Source organism: Asterias rubens, chromosome 1 (genome assembly GCF_902459465.1).
Source record: "Asterias rubens chromosome 1, eAstRub1.3, whole genome shotgun sequence".
Taxonomy (NCBI): domain Eukaryota; kingdom Metazoa; phylum Echinodermata; class Asteroidea; order Forcipulatida; family Asteriidae; genus Asterias; species Asterias rubens.
Genome location: NC_047062.1, coordinates 13897975 through 13918144, shown reverse-complemented (window position 1 = coordinate 13918144; position 20170 = coordinate 13897975). Strand labels below are relative to the sequence as shown.

The 20170-nt window shown below is 38.1% G+C and overlaps 1 protein-coding gene across 3 annotated transcripts in view; it reads left to right on the top strand.

Annotated features, from left to right (window-relative positions):
- LOC117307361 (apoptosis-stimulating of p53 protein 1-like) overlaps positions 1–20170 on the top strand; it is a 59855-nt gene that overhangs the window by 15071 nt on the left and 24614 nt on the right. For 2 of the 3 annotated variants that reach the window (XM_033792095.1, XM_033792102.1), the window contains exon 4: positions 11124–11167. In XM_033792095.1, coding sequence (XP_033647986.1) covers positions 11124–11167 — 44 coding nt within the window. Of the gene's footprint in view, positions 1–11123; positions 11168–12247; positions 13298–20170 lie in introns of those variants that run through there. The other variant, XM_033792111.1, reaches the window with a different exon arrangement.

Sequence of the window (20170 nt, the reverse complement as noted above, 5' to 3'; positions counted from 1 at the left end):
TCAAATTCAGTTTGGTGATCCATTCAATTTCCAGTAGATAGAGTCCTTGTTAAAATTGTGGTCATCAATTCAAGTAGCTAACCTTGCATAACAAAAAGTCTTAAATGCCACTGTGTTTGATACCCTTCAAGTGTAATTTGAAATTGGCGTCTGTTCACTTTTGGACATGGAATTTTAAGTTTATTCATGAATTTTTGATGTCATTCAATCAAAATAACTTAAAAAGTTGACCATTGACTGGCGCAAAAATTCCTCTGTGGAAAGGACGGAGGCATTTGTTTTTTTTATGTCCAAAGACGTCATGTTTTATTTTTTGCTCTGAAGGGAAGGGTACGAAATAAAATGACATTTCATACAATTTTAACGTCAGGTTAGAGACTCCTTTATAAGGACCCTATCTACTGAAAAATTAATGCATCACAAACCTCCATTTGACCTTGGAGCCCCCCTTTAAGATTAGGTCGCCGAGTTTCAAATGTGAGTTTAAATTGTTGATATATATAGCTTGCTCGTAAATATTTATTGTAGACCTCACTCAAAGAAAATGTTTGAACAAAATTACTGCAGAACGACAAACATATAACCTAAAGTGATATTGGAACGGGATCAACATTTATATTCGTTCAATTACAAACAAGTAAACAATCCTAAAATTGATTGTCTTCAAATTTGTTTTATATCGTGTAAGTTTGTAAGCTCATATGGGCAATAGTGGGAAATCCTTCCAATCAAATCACCAATTTCAATTACTGAATAATGAGAGCAGAAAAAGATTACATTATATAATTTCCATATCAAATTCTACAGTAATCTCCATAAATCCTTTGCCTCAAGCAAGCCTGTAGCCCGGAAAGGTATTTAGGATTCGCATTCAGACCTGTCTGATGCACTTCATCGCACAATTTGTCATCTTCGAAGATGAAGTCCCTGTCTTCCGTCGTTCATGAATTATTCAAAAGCATGTCTCCAATCTGAGATGTGTACTTCACACCACATGTGACTTCCAAGTTTACCGTTTTGCTGGGTACATATTAATCTCACACATCGCTGACACAAGGTTCTAGCCGCGGTTCAGTCAGCGCAGCTAATGTGATTATATGGTACACTTGCCGTAAGATATTCCAGAGCTACTGCTAGGTCTTGCACTTGTGCCTTCTTCACACACTGATCTTGGTGTGTGTGCGAGACTTTTTCTTTTTTTAGCTTGTTTGGATTAATCTGCAGAACTGTTGGCAGTTTTAACTTTACAATTCAGTTATTAAATCGCTCAAGGATAGGATCACTGTTCTTAATAGTGCATTCAAGAAGGAAAGCATGCAATTTTCAATGCAGGGTTCCGCAGAAAAAGTCATTTACCATCAGCTTAAATGGATGTTTTCAACTATCAAGCTCTGTGCATACTGTACATACAATGTAACAAGTGGCCTACAAGTACACAAATTAAAGATTTATGTGTACTTATTGAGTATGGGTTGCTGTCCGATAAGGGTGAAAATGTCATCGCTTATCCAGGGAACAGGTTTTCAGAAAAACAAGTTAACTTGCTTAGGAGATTCAGGAAGTTTGCTTTTATGCGATTATGTGATTAATCTTTCTAAAGCATACAGGTTTAAAAAAAAAAAAATTGCAAAAGATATTGTATATACTGCAGTGTGCAATTCCTTAAAAAAATACAATTTATTTTGGATTTCATTATTAACTTCATGCACCCTTTGGGTCAAATTCCCTGTGGACTTTCCTAATAAAACGGTTGACATGATTGAAAGTCAAATTACTTGCGAAATATAAATCAAGTAACAAATTGCACTCTGCCTGAAATTAATTTTACAGAAGGCCTGGTCATATAATAGTGAAACTTAATAAGCCTCGTCACATCTGTTTCAAAAATATATAATAACTAAGCAGATAAATAATAAGTCCAAAGAATGGACACTTTTCCCATGTGTCCCAGATCTGTCAGTTCGTGATGGGGGGTCTTTCTATCGGTCTGAACATCTCTAATATCAGAGCAAGCTGGCACTCTAATCAGCCGTGTGTACTGTAATGACGGGCGCAATTTACACTTGAGCTCACCGCAAGTAAAATGCTGGTGGATGCAATGGACACTCGTATTCCGTTAATGCACCCAACATGTGAATTCACACAGCACGTGCCTCACAATTCAACTGGGACCATGTGTCTTTTTAAACTCACAGGTCTGTCTGAAAATCTTGCATTATGTCATGTGTACCCTCAAAAAGAAGGGATGAAGTTCTTGTAGCCAGGGGTAACTACAAGATGACTCACGCAATCTTAAATTCATGAGGCTTAGAAAACTAACACTGCCTCTCATTCAACCCATTCAGCCCCCTCTTTTCAAATGTCCATTAGTCAAATATTTTCCCCCAAGAATAAGGATAGGATTTTCATAGGATTTTTGTCATGTCGTTACAATTGGGTTTTGATCAAGTCCACAAACTACGCTGTTTTCCTATGCTCCATTGATAAGAGGACATTTTGTGAATAAATCCATCAGGTTGAAATAGTAGATTTCACTGGGCGTGTTGCCGGAGAGGATGTTATTTCATCCATGGCGTGTCCAGTTCGTTGACCCTCCTGCTCCGTCTCCAATCTGCCTCTTTGTCGCAGCTGTGCGGCTATCTGTCATTCAGGAGGTACCTTGAAGGCATTAAGGATGGTCTTTTAAGTATTTGACAGTTCATGTTACTAGTGGATGATGGAACAGTAGGTAGGAATCGGTGGAGAGTCATCGATCAGTGTCATCATGGCTGTTCATAGTCTGTTCAGTGGGAGTTTTTCAGGATGGACTTTCCTAAGAAACCAAATAGAGAGTAGTAGTACTTGCATGTTTGTAACACAATCATGAAATACTAAATGGCCCGTGTACACATTATGGTACAACTATAGAACCGCCTTTTCTGATAGTAAATGATAGGACCTGGTAAGACAGCTGCACAGTGGTGGTGCAGTGCAAACCTACTTTGCAAAGTGTTATGTTGAACTTGGCTTGCTAACCCAGTTACAGTGGCAGTGTATGATCTTGCTGTGCTAGTTGTCTTGTAACGTGTGTGACTTGAATTATCCAAATAAATTGCGTGCTTAAAATGGTGGCCCACAAAAGAGGCATCAAGTCATGGAGCAACTGGTCCCCTTTTGTTCTACTTTGATCTTGATACGTGTCTGAATGTATGCAGTTTGGGTAGGCATGATATTCACCCTACTATAGTCTGATCTCCGATTGTTTTGCCCTTGAAAAAAGACATGCGAAATTGTGATTAAATAGCCCGAAATGCTTATTAGCCTACATCATGTGTATGATGCACATGTAGGTCAGCCCCTGCACTCGATTAAAAAAATATATATATAAGGACCAACTGACCGCGTGTCATGCCTGTTTACAGTCAGTCCGCACTGCACACAATATCCGTTTCTTTTATCTGCAGCGTATGCACGAGTTTCGGGAGCTTGACCTCTCCATGAATATTTAATGAGCGTGGTGTAGTCTCAGGAATTTCATCAATTTCATGTGATCAAAGTAATTTTCTGTCAATATATTTACAGATTTATAAAGATGAATAACCGACCTTTAATCCAGTTGTACAAATTAATGATTTTGCTGGCAATTATTAGTACTAAAATGGACTCGAAAATTGTGTTTCAAAACGAAACAGTTTGCTTCGTAAAACATGGTGGTAACTATTAATTGTCAATGCTACCACAACGTTTATTTGGGCTTACCGAATAGATAATGTTATATTCTATCCAAACGCTGAGCTTTTTACATTTGATTTCATTTAGCTGAGTCAGGGCGCTCGTTTTGCCAACACTTCTCATAATTTAACGTTAACGTCTCTTGGTGAATACGCCGCCATGTTTGCTTATGGATTTTCTGATCGCTGATTGGTCAACCGCGAAACGTCACACTCATCCAGTGTACGTACCCGGATGTACATGTAAACAAAGTTCGTGACCACTGTTAGCTATAGTGTTCCCGATTGTTTGGGGTTTGTCTTTTTGGGGAAGGGTGGGGGGGGGGGGGTTGGGTATTTTTGGCGGGTCTTTGGGGAAGGAATGGTGCCTAAGCACATTTTGTATGGACGATTTTAGGGTACTTGGAGAACTAAGGATATAATTTAAAAGGGGTTGATGGTCTGAGTATTATTAATTTAACAAAAGGTTAAATTTTGAAGGACAGAAGAATTTTTTTTAAATTTTGGTCAGGAATGACTTGGTACAAGGTTGAAGCCCTTTTGTTTGAGTCTTTATAAAACTTTATGCTCGATACACAAAAACTCTAGTGAGCAGAATAAGATTTGTTTCGTATCAACTGTTCCTTTATTTTAAGTCACATACACTGCACAAACATGTAACACTATATAATTATCAAAGTTAAGGCACAGTTCAAAAAAAGTTCAGATGTAATAAAAAATATAAATATAAAAGATCTTTGGTAAGTGGTAACTGGTAGGTTGGCAATGTTTAAATGGTCTTGTTACAAAAATGTATTTACATATTTGGTACGTGTAACAGAGCTAGTTCACCTGTTGACATTAATAAAAAATAGCTACCAAAAACAAGTTTTAGTAAACTTTATACCCGCATACTTTTATAAGACAAACTGTTCAATGGCAAGCTAGCTTAACTTAATTTTAAACATGAAAGTAAACAATCACAAATATAATACATGACATCATTGCAAGGTATCTTTGGTAAGTTCTTACCCGTAGGTTGGCAATGTTTAAATGAACCTTTTATGACAAAGTTTATTGCTAAATGAGAAGTTAATAATATTCAGCTGCTCCACTTAAAATTAATAAAATGTACCAACTTCAACATTGTCGGTAGTAACAACTGTACCTCAAAACTTGTTCAACTAAAAAAAAAATTATATACCCATTGCAAGTTAATTTAAAATGACACTTTGTATAATGTTTCAAGGTATCAAATTATATAAAATAAGGTTAACACAAAAAATAAACTGTATGGCAAGTTCTTCCCATTACATTGGCAATGTTTACAGTTTCTTTGGCAAAATAAATAGTTGAGAAATGTAATGTAAGTGTTGCACTAAAGATGCATCAACTAAGTTTCAGGGGCTTCCATATTTCTTACTTTTAAATGTTAAGCACCACTTTTCTAAACACTTAAACACATGTTCATATAAGATACTTTAAAAATCATATTACACGATAACTCGTAATTTACAATGATGGAGCTGCTTGTTATCCATACATTTACAATATCTGGCATCCCATCTTGGGATATAACCAAATTATCTAAAACATTTTTAGCACAAACACAACACCTTAACCTTATATCTATTTTGGGCCACACTCATCATAAAACACATATTAAGACAATATACATAAACGATTATACAAGATGTAAGTTTTTGGCACAACAGTTTGGGCAATACACAATGAATATATCTAGATAAAACATACCTTTTTGTCATCACTGAAAGCAACTATGAAAATATGAAGAAGACAACCAACTGTACACAATTAACTGCTGTAAATACTAAAACTCCTCCCCTGACAAACTATCATCTGAAAATGGGTTGTCAACAACTTGCACTTCTTGACCCTTTCTTGATATAGTAAGAACCTCATCTTCATCTAATTCATGATCATCACCAATTAAGCTGATGGATGAACTCACCGATTCATCATCAGAAAATGTTTGCTCACCATCTTGAACAGAGACAATTGGCGTACTTTGCACAGGAAGGTTTTCACAATTTCTACATGTGCAACCTGGGCCACATGCTTCATTAATTTTTTTGCACTTACATTGGCGACTTGAACATTTGTTCTTAGCACATGAACAACCTCTGGTTAAGTGAAGTACATTTTTACGTATTCTCTCCATATTTGATGTAGAATCCCATTTAATTGTTACCTCTCCAGAATCAAGAATGTGCTCCCATCCATATAAGTTTAAGTCAGGGTAATTAAAAATTGGTTGGAGTGATTTACCCCAAACATGGCTCACCCAACATGACCTCAGCCAGTGAAAAGACAGTGCAGTGTCGGAAGGAAGAAGAGTGTCTTCATAAACACCTTGCCAAGAAGCTTTACGGATAATGGAAAGAAACTTTGAATGATGATCTACAATGGAAGATGACTGAATGCTATCAAATAGTTCTACAGGATTACTAGCATGTTGATTCAAAGATGCACGGTTGGCTTGGAAGTAAACACAACCAACCAATCGATAAAACGAAAGAAGCCCTCGATCATGGTTAAATTGTACATCATCAAGATTTTCTTCCTCGGTGTTCGGACCAGTTTCTTCAGCTCATGTGGACAATGGGGTTGGGGTGTACCACGAGGGTCTATGGGTTTTGACATTTTCTCTAATTGCTTCTGTATAAGCCGGCTGAAGAGGTAATTTCCGTCCCAGTTAAGATGAAGTCCATCTTTAGCAAGATGGCATTCATGGAACATGTCACTGAAATCTAAAAACTTGCAATGTGAAAAATTGTGACAAATATTGGCCAGCTTAATATTGTGCATTACCCGAGATAGATTAAGTCGGCTATCATCTGAACGGGGTAAAATACCACTTACCACTATCTCAGTAAGGGGGAAGTTTTCCCTTACAGTGGTAAGTAGTCTCCTGTAGGCTTGGATGTTGCTGTGAAGGAAGCCCTGTTCAAGGTTATTTGTTCCGACATGCAAAAATATAACGTCAGCAGTATGCAACTGATGGGCGTTATTAATAACATACTGACGAAGAATTTGCACAGTTGCCCCTCGACGAGTGTGCACGTCTGGGCTCAACAGGCAACTGTCAAAGTTCTCCCGCAAGTATTTAGTAAGGGAGTCACCCAATATCAGAGCACTAATCTTTCGAGGTGGTCCAAACACAGGCTGTTGGGATGGTAGCTGTGGGTCTGGCCATTTCAGAGGTCGGCCTAACCTGTAATAATCAAACAAATAAAAATAAAAATTGTCAACAAAAGTACATTTTGAAAAAAAAAGGAGTAGTGAAAAAGGTAGAACAAATTTAATCTAGTTTAACCCAACCAGCAATCAATCCATACATTTTAAAAATAGAACCAACTACTCAATCCCCTAACACTAACAGCCTCCTCGATTGTCATTACATAGCGAGGCCGAGGCTGAGACCAAGGCCGTCCGAAGTCGCCCTCAAACTGATGGAGGGATCATGATTAAATTGCAACTAAATGTTCAAGTTGGACTAATCTCATGTAGTAGGGCTAAATAAAATAGGTTCCATAATAAACATGACATGCCGTGTAATTGCACACAATGAAATTTTAATTGAGTTAATTGAGCTTTGACTCAGGGCCTAAAAAAAATTATTATAAATTAATAATAAATATTGAAACCAATGTATTGTCCTTACTCCTTGACCTTGTCATGCTTGTGTAGGCCTAATTAACAGTTAACAAATGGAGAATCCAAATATCCACCACAAACCAATTAAAACATTTTTTTTTTATTAAATACTATTTATAATTAAAGACCTACATAGTACATGTACTTGTAGGCCCTAAAAAATAATAATAATAATATAGGCTAGCTCAGTTGGACAGTAGCTGGGCGCTATAAACAAAAATACATTAAATTAATTAGTTCAGAACAGTCATCAGTACTCTCAAAACACGAAGCAGCCGACAACAACAGCCATGCGTGTGAAAACGTGCACGGTAAAATCGGTCACAAAACAAGAAATCTCGCGAAAAGCAAAAGTGCATTACGATCCTACATTGCCTTCGCCACACGTCAAATAATATACCAAACGATAGCTTACACTTTAATCTTTCGATGTCTAGTGGTTTTATTTTCTCTTTTTATTTAGCTGGGTCAGGGCGCTGCAAACCAAAAACTACCCCAAGTCAATCCTGACACTATACAAAATGTTCAGTGGTAAAAAAAAGGGCTATAAAGTCATAGAAACTTAACAAATTTGGTATCATTTGACTCGGAAAAATATTCTACGTGTACTTACCACGCCATCTTGTGTGCCACCTGAAGCATGTGAGCATCGTGCCGTGTGCAAAAAGGGTCGTCGAACTCTCGCAGTTTATCGCGCAAATCGCGCAGTCGCTTCTGCACGTTGGCTGTGCAGATAAAACTCGGGATTTGACCTCATTAACGCACGCACTGCGGACTGATTGTTTAGGGAGACTGTGTAAAAGCATGATTCATGAAGTGGATCACGTGGCAAACTCACTGATTAAAAGGCAATACCAGCATCAATTTTCTTGAGCTGTCTAAAATACTGTCAAGTGGTGGAAATTGCATTTGATGACCCCACAGTCCACAGATCATAGCTGTTTATTTAGATTGTCACAATCAAAATAGGTCTGTTGTAAATAGTGCAAACTCTTCTGTCAACACATATAAACCGTAATTGGGGTTTTGGTGTTTTCATTGAAATAAATGACCAAGTTGATCACATGGTGTTTATAAAGAGGATGTGAATGAATTTACTAAAAACACTGATATTTGCTCTCCACTCGAAACTAAGTTTGGTCTTTGGAATGAATGACCAATGCCCAAATTCATGGAACTGCTAAGTCACTACTAAATGTAGATAAGCACAATTTTTTGTTTGTTCCAGAATTCAGCCCGGTTTATACATGTACTTCCTGCGAATGTGATACGAATTTGAAGTCACCTTTTTGCAAAGAATAACTCGCATTGAAATGTGCTCAACTCTTGCAAAACATTCTCAGTGAAAACAGGGCAGTGACGTCAAAATTCTTATCGCATTTGCAGGAAGTATGAACTGGGCTTAAGTTACCAGCCAAAATACCATGTTATGATCTGTGACTGGTATGTTGCTTATTTTTAACTAACAAAATAATTTAAGTAGTACTTTCTGCTTAATTAAGCAGCTCTATAAAACTGGACCCATTGCTGAAATTTCTACATCGGTTGTTCTCTCAATCCGTTCTCATCACCTGTGATTCACCTTCCAAACATTGAGCCGGTTGCAGAGTGATAGGGGCATTCCTCATGAATGGTTTCCTCTGTGTGTTACCCTTTCACATGTCCGATGGACTGTGGTTACAGCACAGATCAGAAGTGCATAAACCCCTGTGTACTCATTCAGCTGGTGTAATAACACAAGGAGCAAAGCAATGGTTGTTTCCTGACCATACACCTGCTTCCAAACATCCATCCACGGTCTCCCAGTCCCAGACAAATATTCTAATGTCCAGCGGCTAGAAAAGAGCTCATTTCTTATTCCTTTTAAAAAACGCAACGTTTTGTTTGTTTCAAGATCCCTGCATCTGGGAATTGTGAAAAAATACTCTGTTGCCGCCATGCAGCTAAAGTATTGATGTTGAGCTATCACATAACATGTGATTTGAGCTGGAGGAAAGAGCATGCAAATAGATACAGGTGTTTTCTGTGTTTCTGAACCGGGGTTGACAACGAATATTCCAATTGTAGTATTCCAATTTTTACATCGAAGGAAATAATTTGTTGTGAATGCGTGCATCCACCACAAGTTGCTCTGGGGTTTGGGGGTTTCAAATTACGACATCATCTTTTGGAAATGTAAGTGAAATTGAAAGTTCAGGTGGTGTTCAAGGGTTAAGTTAAAAAAAATTCACAGGTTGTCCTAAAAATCAGCATTTCATGAGACAAAAAAACAATCTACATTTGTGATGCCTTTGTTTAACCATTTGTCCCATTGTCCAAAAAGATGAAATAATGGGAGCTTTACCTTCGTCTCTCTTTATGGTATCCTGTCTGCATTATTCCCCAGCTACTGATTAAAATTCATAACACTGTCTGTGTGTGTTCAGGCTGTGCATCAAATTGCTTGCCATTGGTTTCATACCAATTCCAGAAGGAAATGTTTGGATCTTCAATGTTTAGCCAGCATTGTTGTATTCGTCTGCTAATGTGAGAGTTCGATACCATCGAGGCCTCCACTTAAACGAACAGGGAATTGAAAGAGAGAGTGGGGGGGGGGGGATACCTTGCTATTTGCATTTAGAACCAAAACATCCATTGTCCCATTAACCTAGTTCTCTACAAACATAAACATGCATTATGCAGACCCTTGAGGACAAGTTCAATGTATGAACTGTCTGTGTTCAGTTAGCTTGAACTGTGCTCATTTGTGCACTGGACACAATTTCATAACAGCTGCAGAGCTGCTTTAGACAAAACTTATTGCTCAAATTTTTGCTTTATACCTGTTACATTGAAACCTTGTGTTTTGGTTAGTTACCTTAATTTGGTAAGCATACATACCTTTCAGATAATTTAGTTGTACTTTTAATCTCTATATTTGAGGAAGGAACCTTCCCTCCATGGTTATACTACAGTACTTTTGTGCTCGCGCATCTCTATGAATTTGAGTTCAGTGCCCAATTTCAAAGAGTTCTGTTTAACGTAAGCAGATTTGTTTGCTGAACAACTCTGTGCTTAGTGAAAAATAAGCAAAGTAATCGTTCACAGTTGGTAGGCCTATATATGACTACAGATTCTGGTTTGTCACTGTTTTCCTTGGTATACAAGGTTGTTTTGTGCTTATTTCTATGCTAAGCAGCTGTATAAAATGGAAGGGGGGGGGGGGCAGTCACCCACACTTGTACTGTTTGACAACTGTTTTCACTTATCATCTGTTACAATGATTATGACTGTTTAAATGGCTTATAACCAGGGCCAAATTTAAAAGCTCTACTAACAGCAGAGTTATGCACTTACGGAGCCTTGTAAAGCGCATAAATCTATGGGAAGTTAGCACAGATTTCCACAGTAAGCAGTATGCCACGGAACAGGGCCTAGTACTTATCAAGCTATTCCTGAATAGGATGAGACAGGTCTTCTTTCTCTGGACACCACTGGACCCTGAGTCCACATTCCACGAAGACACCAGTGGGATTAACTGGAATTTCCCAGGCAATGTGTTTTACCATTCAGTGTCACTTTCATTTTTTTTTTTACCAGGGATGTCAACTTGACGGACGGCGTTTCATAAGACCTGATATTTCTCTGATTGCAGAACCAGGTGTTTTTGCTTTGTTGAAATCAAAAACTGTGTTTGACAGTAACAGGTACATCTGTTTGTTTTGTTGTCGAATTTGATATGAAAAACAGGGTTTTGTGTTTTCTTTATTTTTGCAGGTCAAAGGTCTAAGAGAAACAATGGGTTGCCGGAGGACTACAGGGTAAGCCCCCTTTCTTTTCTTACAATGGAGTGGCTCTTTATTTAATATTTAAAGTGTAAATATTTGTTTTGAAGAATGTGATTGCAGTAGCATTGTATCTGGTGAAACTGAAAGTTCTCTGCAGTTTGTAGTGGGTTGCGATGTTGCAAAATTATAACAAAATTCCAAAATAGGATCGAGGTTTTGATAACTTTGTGTTGATCTATTTTGGTAACACGTATTTGTAAAGTTGTCTCGAATGCCATAGAGGAAGGAGGAAGGTTTCTAAATGTGGTAACTATGATTTTAAAAGAACTACACATGTACATGTATGCAATGGGGGGTTGGCGTGTTGTGTTGTTTCCGAGCAGTTAAAGAGCCACTGGACTCAAACGCTGATGTTTCTGAACTGGATGCGACATATAGCCCTTTATATTAGAATTGGTAGTGCATCCAGAACACTCATCATGGAACAGTAGGGGCTAACCCTGTGTTTCTGGTTCACACCTTTGTACAGAAATACAGATTTCCTCAGGCTTCCCTGCAGTGATTAAGATCACTTATGAGGCATCCTGGTTTCATGAGCAGAAAAAAAGGAATACATTGCACACATATATTAGTACACGTGAATGTTGTGTTTGTATCTAGGTACATTTATAAATACATTTAACTGAGCATGTACAATGAACGCACATGTACATGTACATGTCATGCATGTACAATTGTCAGCTGTAGCAATGTAGTACTGGTGTGTTTGTACATGTACAAGGACAGTCTCCTTGTTCTTGTATCTTGTAACCATGTACAAATATACATAAATGCTTTACTCACGGGAAGACAACATTTACTTAGTAAGTGATTCGAGACCAGTGGAATTAATATTCAGTCAGTGATTACCTGCACAATTTATTACCAATTACCTCTACCAGTGGACTTAATTGTGTGTGACTTGTATGTACATCTTGTGTTGATATGCATGGGCACAGTTCATGATATTCTTCTGGGAAGTGAAACGTAATGAGTGAGTGCCATTGTAGTTCCCACCCACTTAGTGACTCATTGGACAGGCATTGGAGGGCAGTCCTTCTCCTTAAAGCCATCTAGCCACTACCCTAACCATGGTCCATGCTCTAACTCATCAAAGCTGGATTCATACTGGAGATACCAGGGCTTATATTTAAACCAAGAACGGTAAGGTATGTGAATTATGTAGGCAATTGAGATTGCCAGAGTGTGTTTGCTATTACCCGCTGTATGTATTAATTGAAGGGAGGGCAAGTTTGACTGACTGACATGGGGGTTGCAACCACCTACGCACCTACGTTTGTCATGTGTACACAAGCAGTTGGACGCTGACTCTATGGTACCTACCACACACACACCACTGGAAGCATCGAGAAAGGACACCACTCAGAGTCAGAACCTTTGTGCAAAACCATGCTACCAAACTGACAGTTAAAATCAGTTGAGACACTGTGCATTAGCATTTCTGCAGCAGTTACAAACATTGTGATAGTTTATGTTCGTGGTTGCTTCTTGTGACTCTCTGAATTTATTGAATGCTTTTCACAAGCACATGTAAAGACTTCATCGATACAACATAAACATTTACTGGAGATGAAATACATGTTGTTTCACAGCCGAGGGAGCAGAAGTGCATGTTTATGTTTACAATTTGGAAGTCAGTGGCGATGGTACTGTATTGTTATTGAGGCTCCAGTGACCACCCTTCCAGTTGATTAAGTTTTTACCATATTTTTTGTTCATCAATCTGATGGTACTATCATGTGTCTGTCTGACTCCATGGGATTCGGAGCTCCTTGTTCATGAATACTTTTGGCACTGCAGTGCATTTCAGCAATTCTGAGCCTTCATGACTGGTGCAGTTTATATTCACTCTCTGCTGATAAATGTACGTGTAGTATAGTCACCTTCAGCCGAGGTGTCATCCAAACCATCCTTCAGTGGTTCCTACATCATGACTGACGTAGTAAGCAGCCTATAAATAATCCTTTCATTGTCCTGTATGTGGATACCCAAGGCCGCTGGATATTATTAAATGTTGGTATCTTATTGGGGAGTATGGATACAGAGTTGCAGTATACAGCTGTACAATCAGCAGACATGTTCCCACAGCAGGATCACCACAAGGTAGGAGTTGGTTTAATTGGCTTTTGCATATATAAATATAAATTATATTGGCGGCGGTGGTTCTTGGGGTCGGGGTGATGGGAAATTGTGTCAAGTCATCAAAATACTCTACTGTTAGCACTTTAGGCTATATAAACCAAATTAGACAAAATACATTAGGCCCTACCTTCATGCAGGCTGGCAATTTAAATACTGTTTTTACACTTGATATTTTCAGCACCTTAATTGATCTTCCAGACATGACTAACTCCAAAGTGTTTTGCCGAATACGTCTCTTGGTGTGCCTTGGTTCGAGGAGTTGTGCATTCATGTCTATTCAGGGCCCAATTTCATAGAGCTGCTTTTAAAGGATTTGGGCTTTTTGTAACACAAAACACAATGTCCACAGATTTACATTAAACCTACACCGTTTGAAGATAATGATTATAGAAAGCTTACCTTAAAATATTAGATGCTGAGGCTCTGTAGTTTTTGAGAAATTAGTAAAACAACGTCATAAAAATACATATTGACATGCTAAAATAAGTTTTGTCACATGATCAGTGAGACAAAATTTATTTTCATGACATTGTTTTATATTTTCCCCAAAAACTACAGCACCTCAGCAAGTAATATTTTCAGGGAAGCTTTCTACCATCATTATCTTCAAACTGTGTGAGTAAAGTGTAAATCTGTGGACATTGGGTTTGTTGACCAACAAAAAGTACATAGACCCTTTAAACACAAAAAGTATCTAAGCACAATTAAATAATGCTTACATTACAATTCGTGGCTGATATCCTATTCATTTTCGCTAGCAGCAGATTGTTAAAACAACATTTTCTGCTTTTAAAACCAGCTCTATAAATTTTTGCCCAGGCTTTTTAGAGCATATCATCAAAGAAAAGATAACTTTTTAAGTCACCAGAATGGCTACTCTGATTTTTGAGAAGACAGATCAAAACAACATTTTTTGTGATGTGATGTTTTGTGATAAGTTGTCCCGCAAGTTGTCTTACATATTCATGTAGATGGACTGCCCTCAAACACAGGGCTGGTTAGCTCAGTTTGTTGAGCACTCAGCATAATAAGCACTTGTCATGGTACTCGAGTGGTTCGTTGTTCAAATCCCGCTTCAGCCAATTTTTCTCTGCTTGCTACATACTGTTTTTGCTAAGCAACTTGACACCTTATATTTACATTTGGTTTACAAATCATTATGTGAAAACAACGGCATTGTTTGTAGTACAAGTACTGGTACCAACTTAACATCAGACAGGCCTTGGATTACAACTTAGCTTTAATATTTGGAAACAAACAGTGTACGCTAATGTTTTACTGTCTGTAAGACTACAAAAAGCTCTGTTCGTACTTCTCATAAAAGAAAATTTTCTTATGGCAACAATTGGACAAAATAGGTCGTCCCCCCCCTTTTAATTTGCATCACCAAAATAGGCTTTACATTCGCTTTCACATGGAGTGTGAACTGCCATCATTCATATTACAGAGATGAAATAATTCCAAACAGTTATGAATGACACTGTAGCAACAGAATGCTGTTTTAAAGGAGGATTTGAAGCTTTTTATGGTCAGTCTTATTTTACTTTAAATGGACTAAAATGACGGGAGAAATTGCCTCTTTGCTCTTGGTTATTGCCTTGGTACCCCTTGAAATGTTTCAGAAGGGAATTGGATTTTCCATGATACAGGGTGCCCTTAATTATAGAACGAGAGCTACCTTGCCCTTCTGGGAACTGAGTACCAGGCTTGCATGGTGTAGTAAGTACATCAAAACTGAACAGGTTTGTTGGCCATAACTACTAAGAAGAACTACGCGGGTTGACATTGTAGGTGGTTGTATCAGAGGTTGTATCGAGGTTTATGATTGTGGCTACGGCTACAACTGTTGCTAAGGGCGTTACTAAGGGTATCCAATACTGAAGGCATGATGACGTTGAAATCTAGCCAAAGCTGTTTTTGTAGCTGCCAATTAGGACACAGCTTAAATACATGTAAACTTTCTTCTCCTTATAGTCTAGACCAGATTTCCAAAAAGGGCTCTAGTTAAGGAAGTGAGCGACATTTTTGAGTAAAAGTTGGTAACATACCTGATTTAACTAGTTTGGGGGTGCTGAATCCGAAAATGGTGGATACCAAGGCTAATTTTTAGTCCTTCATCCTGAAAAATCAAATTTAAAACAATACAGAAAATCTAGCGGACGACAGACTTCTCACGTGAAAAATAGTCAGGTTCTGCTGTGGTTCCATATTGATGTTTTCAGGATACCATACAGGGCAGGTACCCGGGTGCAGGTCAGGTATCCGTAACAAACTTTTGATTGTACTGGATAGATCTACAACCAAATTGCACTTTCAGAGGGACCAACATGTACTTCCAATGTCAATTTGAAAGTATTTTAGTTGGTGTTTTTTCTAATAAAGAGTTATTTACTATTTGAACATAATTTCTCTGTTGTTAAAAAGCACAAACCATTGATTATTTTATCTTATAATGTAGGCCTACACTACTTAAACAGGTAGGCCTACCAGGTGTAGTCTAGACTCAACAATGAAACAGAAAATTGTATTGCATTATACTGCCAACAAACAAACAAACTGGATTTTTTTTCAATTGTTAGCCTACAACAGTTAGATTGATTCGTAAACTGTGGAGAATACTTTTTAAAACGAGGGAGAATTGTAATAAAAAAATTAGTTACTTTAAAATCCTTTAATTCATTTTGTTTTTACTGGTAAGATAATTTCAAGCCATGAAGCATCATTGTTGAGTCTAGACTACACCTGGTAGGCCTACCTGTTTAAGTAGTGTATATAGGCCTACATTATAAGAGCAAATAATCAACGGTTTGTGCTTTTAACAAATCTGGTCTAGACTTATATATTTCAAACACAGTGGACTCTTCTGGTCTTCAAGAGAATCAAATGATTCAACCTTTTCAGTTCTGGCAAGTCTATTGCTTTACCTCACCCAAAGGAACTCATTTTTAGAAGCAGTCTTGTAACATCCTCATTCTAGTTCTTGTACATGTACAAATACAATGTATTAGGCTTACATGCTCACAAATAGCAAGACAATTGTTCAATTATCATGAAGACAATTTGTATGCACTACTACTTTTGTTCAAGGCCTCATTTGCTAGTGTCCTCATTTGAGATTCATAAATTGTGAGTGAACCACTCAGTATCCAACAAAAAAAAGTTACTTGTACGTGTGGAGTTTACCTACATTGTGCACAGAAGTCCAACCATTTCATTCTCCTACGCTGCAGGGTTTTAGTCAATAACAAGAAAAGAAGTAGGCCAGAAGAAATAAAAAGCTCCTTGATAGATTAAAATGCTGTGAAATTCATTTCCTTTTTCAGCAGACAACATTTCCAAAATACCAAGATGGCTTGATTTATACACTTCCTACTTGAGGAATTACACACAGCTTAGCTGACCCACCCCCCCCCCCCCCCATTCATAGTGTCCTCACACTCTACAGGTTACTTCATCAATCATTCATGTCTCCATTTTATGACAGTTGTAAAGCTCTCCAGTTTGACCTACCTTGCAGTCAGCCTGTTTTTTTCCCCCCATTGTAGGCCGATCAATTCTGATCAATGCTGGACCATGGCTGGACTTATTCGAACAGGGTGGGGGGTTCTAAGAAAGTTAATCCCCTGATACTTGGCTAGTGCTACATGGACTTACGCACTTGTTGCGTAAAATAGTGCAGGGCAACAAATCAATCTCATGGTTAGACTTTTACTCCATGTGAATTTAAAGTCCGGCTAGTCTGGCATGTGGGCACAGTTTTATGTTAATCAGTATTTTTATACTGATGATGCTGCAACTTTCTTGGGTTTTGACACTTTGTCACAGACACCCATCATGCATTCAAGAGGACACACACAGTGTACTTTAGGAACTTTGTGTCACACAGATACACTTGAAGCTGTTTAAAGGTATTGTTGGTTTTCTCCAGATTATGCTAATAAATAATCAACTAAAGATTTTGTTGTTCATATGATGATGCTGCAACTTTCTTGAGTTTTGACACTTGTCACAGACACCAAATCCACCCACAATGTATGTACATGTATATGAGGACACACCTAATGTACTTTGAGGAAGTACAAATATATTTAAAGCCATTGAAAAAAATAGTTAGTTTCTCCTGATTATTATGCTAATAAATAACCAACTGAAGACTTTGTTTTTCATTTATTGTAATCATTTGAACTAAAAGTAGATGAACAAAATTTCATGGATATTGCCCATATAATTGCTTCGGAATGTGACACTGAAGTCATGGCCAACTTCCTTGACTAAGTTGTGACTGGCATGATCATAATAGTACATTGCTCATTCTCCAAAATATTTTGACACCCAAATCAGGGCCGGCTAACTTCCATAACTTTTATTGAGTGGCACTATTGTATCTGGGCCAGACAGCGCCAGGAGTTTGGTGTGTGCTGTGATGAATGCAGATGACCTCATCTATTGTAAAAAGTCATAATGGCTTATCCTACCTTTAGTGAATAAGGGCACATTCTTTGGTTGACTGTAATAAAAGATAATAAATACAAGCGTGAGTATGAAATGACATCCAGCCGAGCAGTATTCAGTTTGTGAACGATTGTGTGTGGAGGTTTTTTAAACTTGAGCGTCGGTTGAAGGATTCAACCATACTTTGTACATGGAATACTAGACGATTGTAAGCGGAAACAACTTTTGGTAGTACATTCCAGAGTTGTTCTATGGGGCTCCTGTGAGAGTACCGGCTTCCTGGTAAGCTGTCTTTGTGTGGTGGAGAAGTTGTCTATGGTTGGAAACATTTTTTGGTAATGTGGGTTTCTCTTTATTCTGGCTCATATATTCATGATTTTTTGGAACTTTAAATTATCCACACAGCGTAAATCATCTTACCAAGTTAATGATTTGCACGCATTTGACTTGAGTGCACACCATGTTTGTGCCACCAGCATTGTGAACAACACATTTGAACCAAGTGAAGAAAGGTTATCGCCAAAGTTTTCAGTCTATTTAGTTAGCTAGCCTGACATATAATCTGCAGTGTAACCATTCGTTACATTATTTTTTATTAGGCCTACTTGCTTGTTTATACTTACAATGGTGTCATATAATAAGAAATGCCTAGCCGACAAGTGCGACTAGTGCGAATTTAACTATCTTTTGCTTGGGGAAATCCACATTGTTTGGTTTTTAAAATAGTCATGACTAGTATTTAGTAGTCTCAACTATTGGAAGCGTGACTAGTCGGGTAGTGAATTTCACTCATCGCCTAGGCCTACATGATAAGAGTTTTACACCCAACAATCAGTTTTCTGTTCAGTAAAAGCTATCTTGAAAAAAAAATATACTTGTATAATAAGGTAAACATTAAATACTGGTGATTGTTTACTCTGTGACAACAAAACCTTGGCCCCTCTGGCCAGTGACTACATTGCAGTCAGAGTTTTAAATACCATTTAAACAAGAAGTGAAAAAAGAAACCAAAAGTCAATAAACCATAAACTAGCTTCGGAAGAATGAGTTAATTGTGTTCCACGTGTAGTCGTGGTTTCTCTCAAGTTTAGGCCGTGTCCGAAACGGCGACTTCGGCTACAGCTACGTCTAGATCAGCGCGTCTACCAGTGTTAAAGAATAGGCAGACGCGCGCGATCTAGCCGTAGCTGTAGCCGAAGTCGCCGTTTCGGACACGGCCTTACTCTGTAGCAGAATTTTCTGAACCCAGGAATTGGTTTTTGTTCTCACAATCAGTCAATGAAGCAACCAGAAACAAAACCACAATAGGGCCCACTCTAAAAAGAGTTCACTCCCTGACCTTTTGTTCCGTGTTAGTAGTCGTTCAAGAATTTGCAGCAAAAACAATTTGAGGTTGAGTATGTGCTTCTGCCCTAGCAGTGGTGGGAACAAACTGTTAATGTTGTCACATACCAGAGTTCTGTTTGCCAATCAATGTCAACCGCAAAATGATTTACTTTATGTGTTACATTGAAGTTGTGTGAGCACCATAGTGTAAATAATCGGTCTGTAGGAGCAATGCGTTTCTGAGAAGAAGCAGTGGGTTAACTATGGGTGTCTTATTCATACAAGTGTTTTGAAATTGTGCAATTGGGTACTTTCAAGGGGACAGTACACTAGGTTGCCGCAAACCTGAGTCCAAACCTGATGTTTGAAAATCGTGTTAACAAAAACAGTTTTTTATTCACTGTTTTCCTGTAACTCTTATATGTCAAATGAAGCTTAAACTTTCACAACTTTGGTATTTCAGGTGTGCCATTTTGGTGCTGTAAGTGTAACCATGGTGTAACCAAAAGCTCAGTCATTGGCAAGTGATTAACCAATGACCAATTTAACAGAAAATGTTGTAACCAATGTTGTCCACACACTTTGTCACACAAAACCAATGGGATACTTTGGAACGCTTGGTGGCAGCAGACCTGGTAAGTCTGCTGCCACCAAGCGTCCCAAAAGTCTCCTACTGGATGAAACTCGTTCTTAAACAAGCTCCAGAATGCATCCATTTTCTGCTGATACTTTTACACCTGATCAGCACCAGTGTGTTTTTCTGTTTACGTTAAAGACATATTTTTTCCCCTCTGAAAATGATTTGCCAAGGTTGCAGGGTTGGGACGTGATTTATTATGATAATGGGGGGTACTGGCCATGGGGTTCCCCATTAGCGGGTTAGTGCAGGGTGATTATCGGGCTTATTTTATGACAGGGGCAAGAGGATTGAAAGTTAGCACCTGGGTAGTACAGGAGAAGTAATGGATTATTATGTCAGTAATGGGGTGAATTTTGGGTTCGTTTTGCGCTGCTCAGTTCAGTGACTTCAGCTTCAGTTCTATAATTAAACTGAAT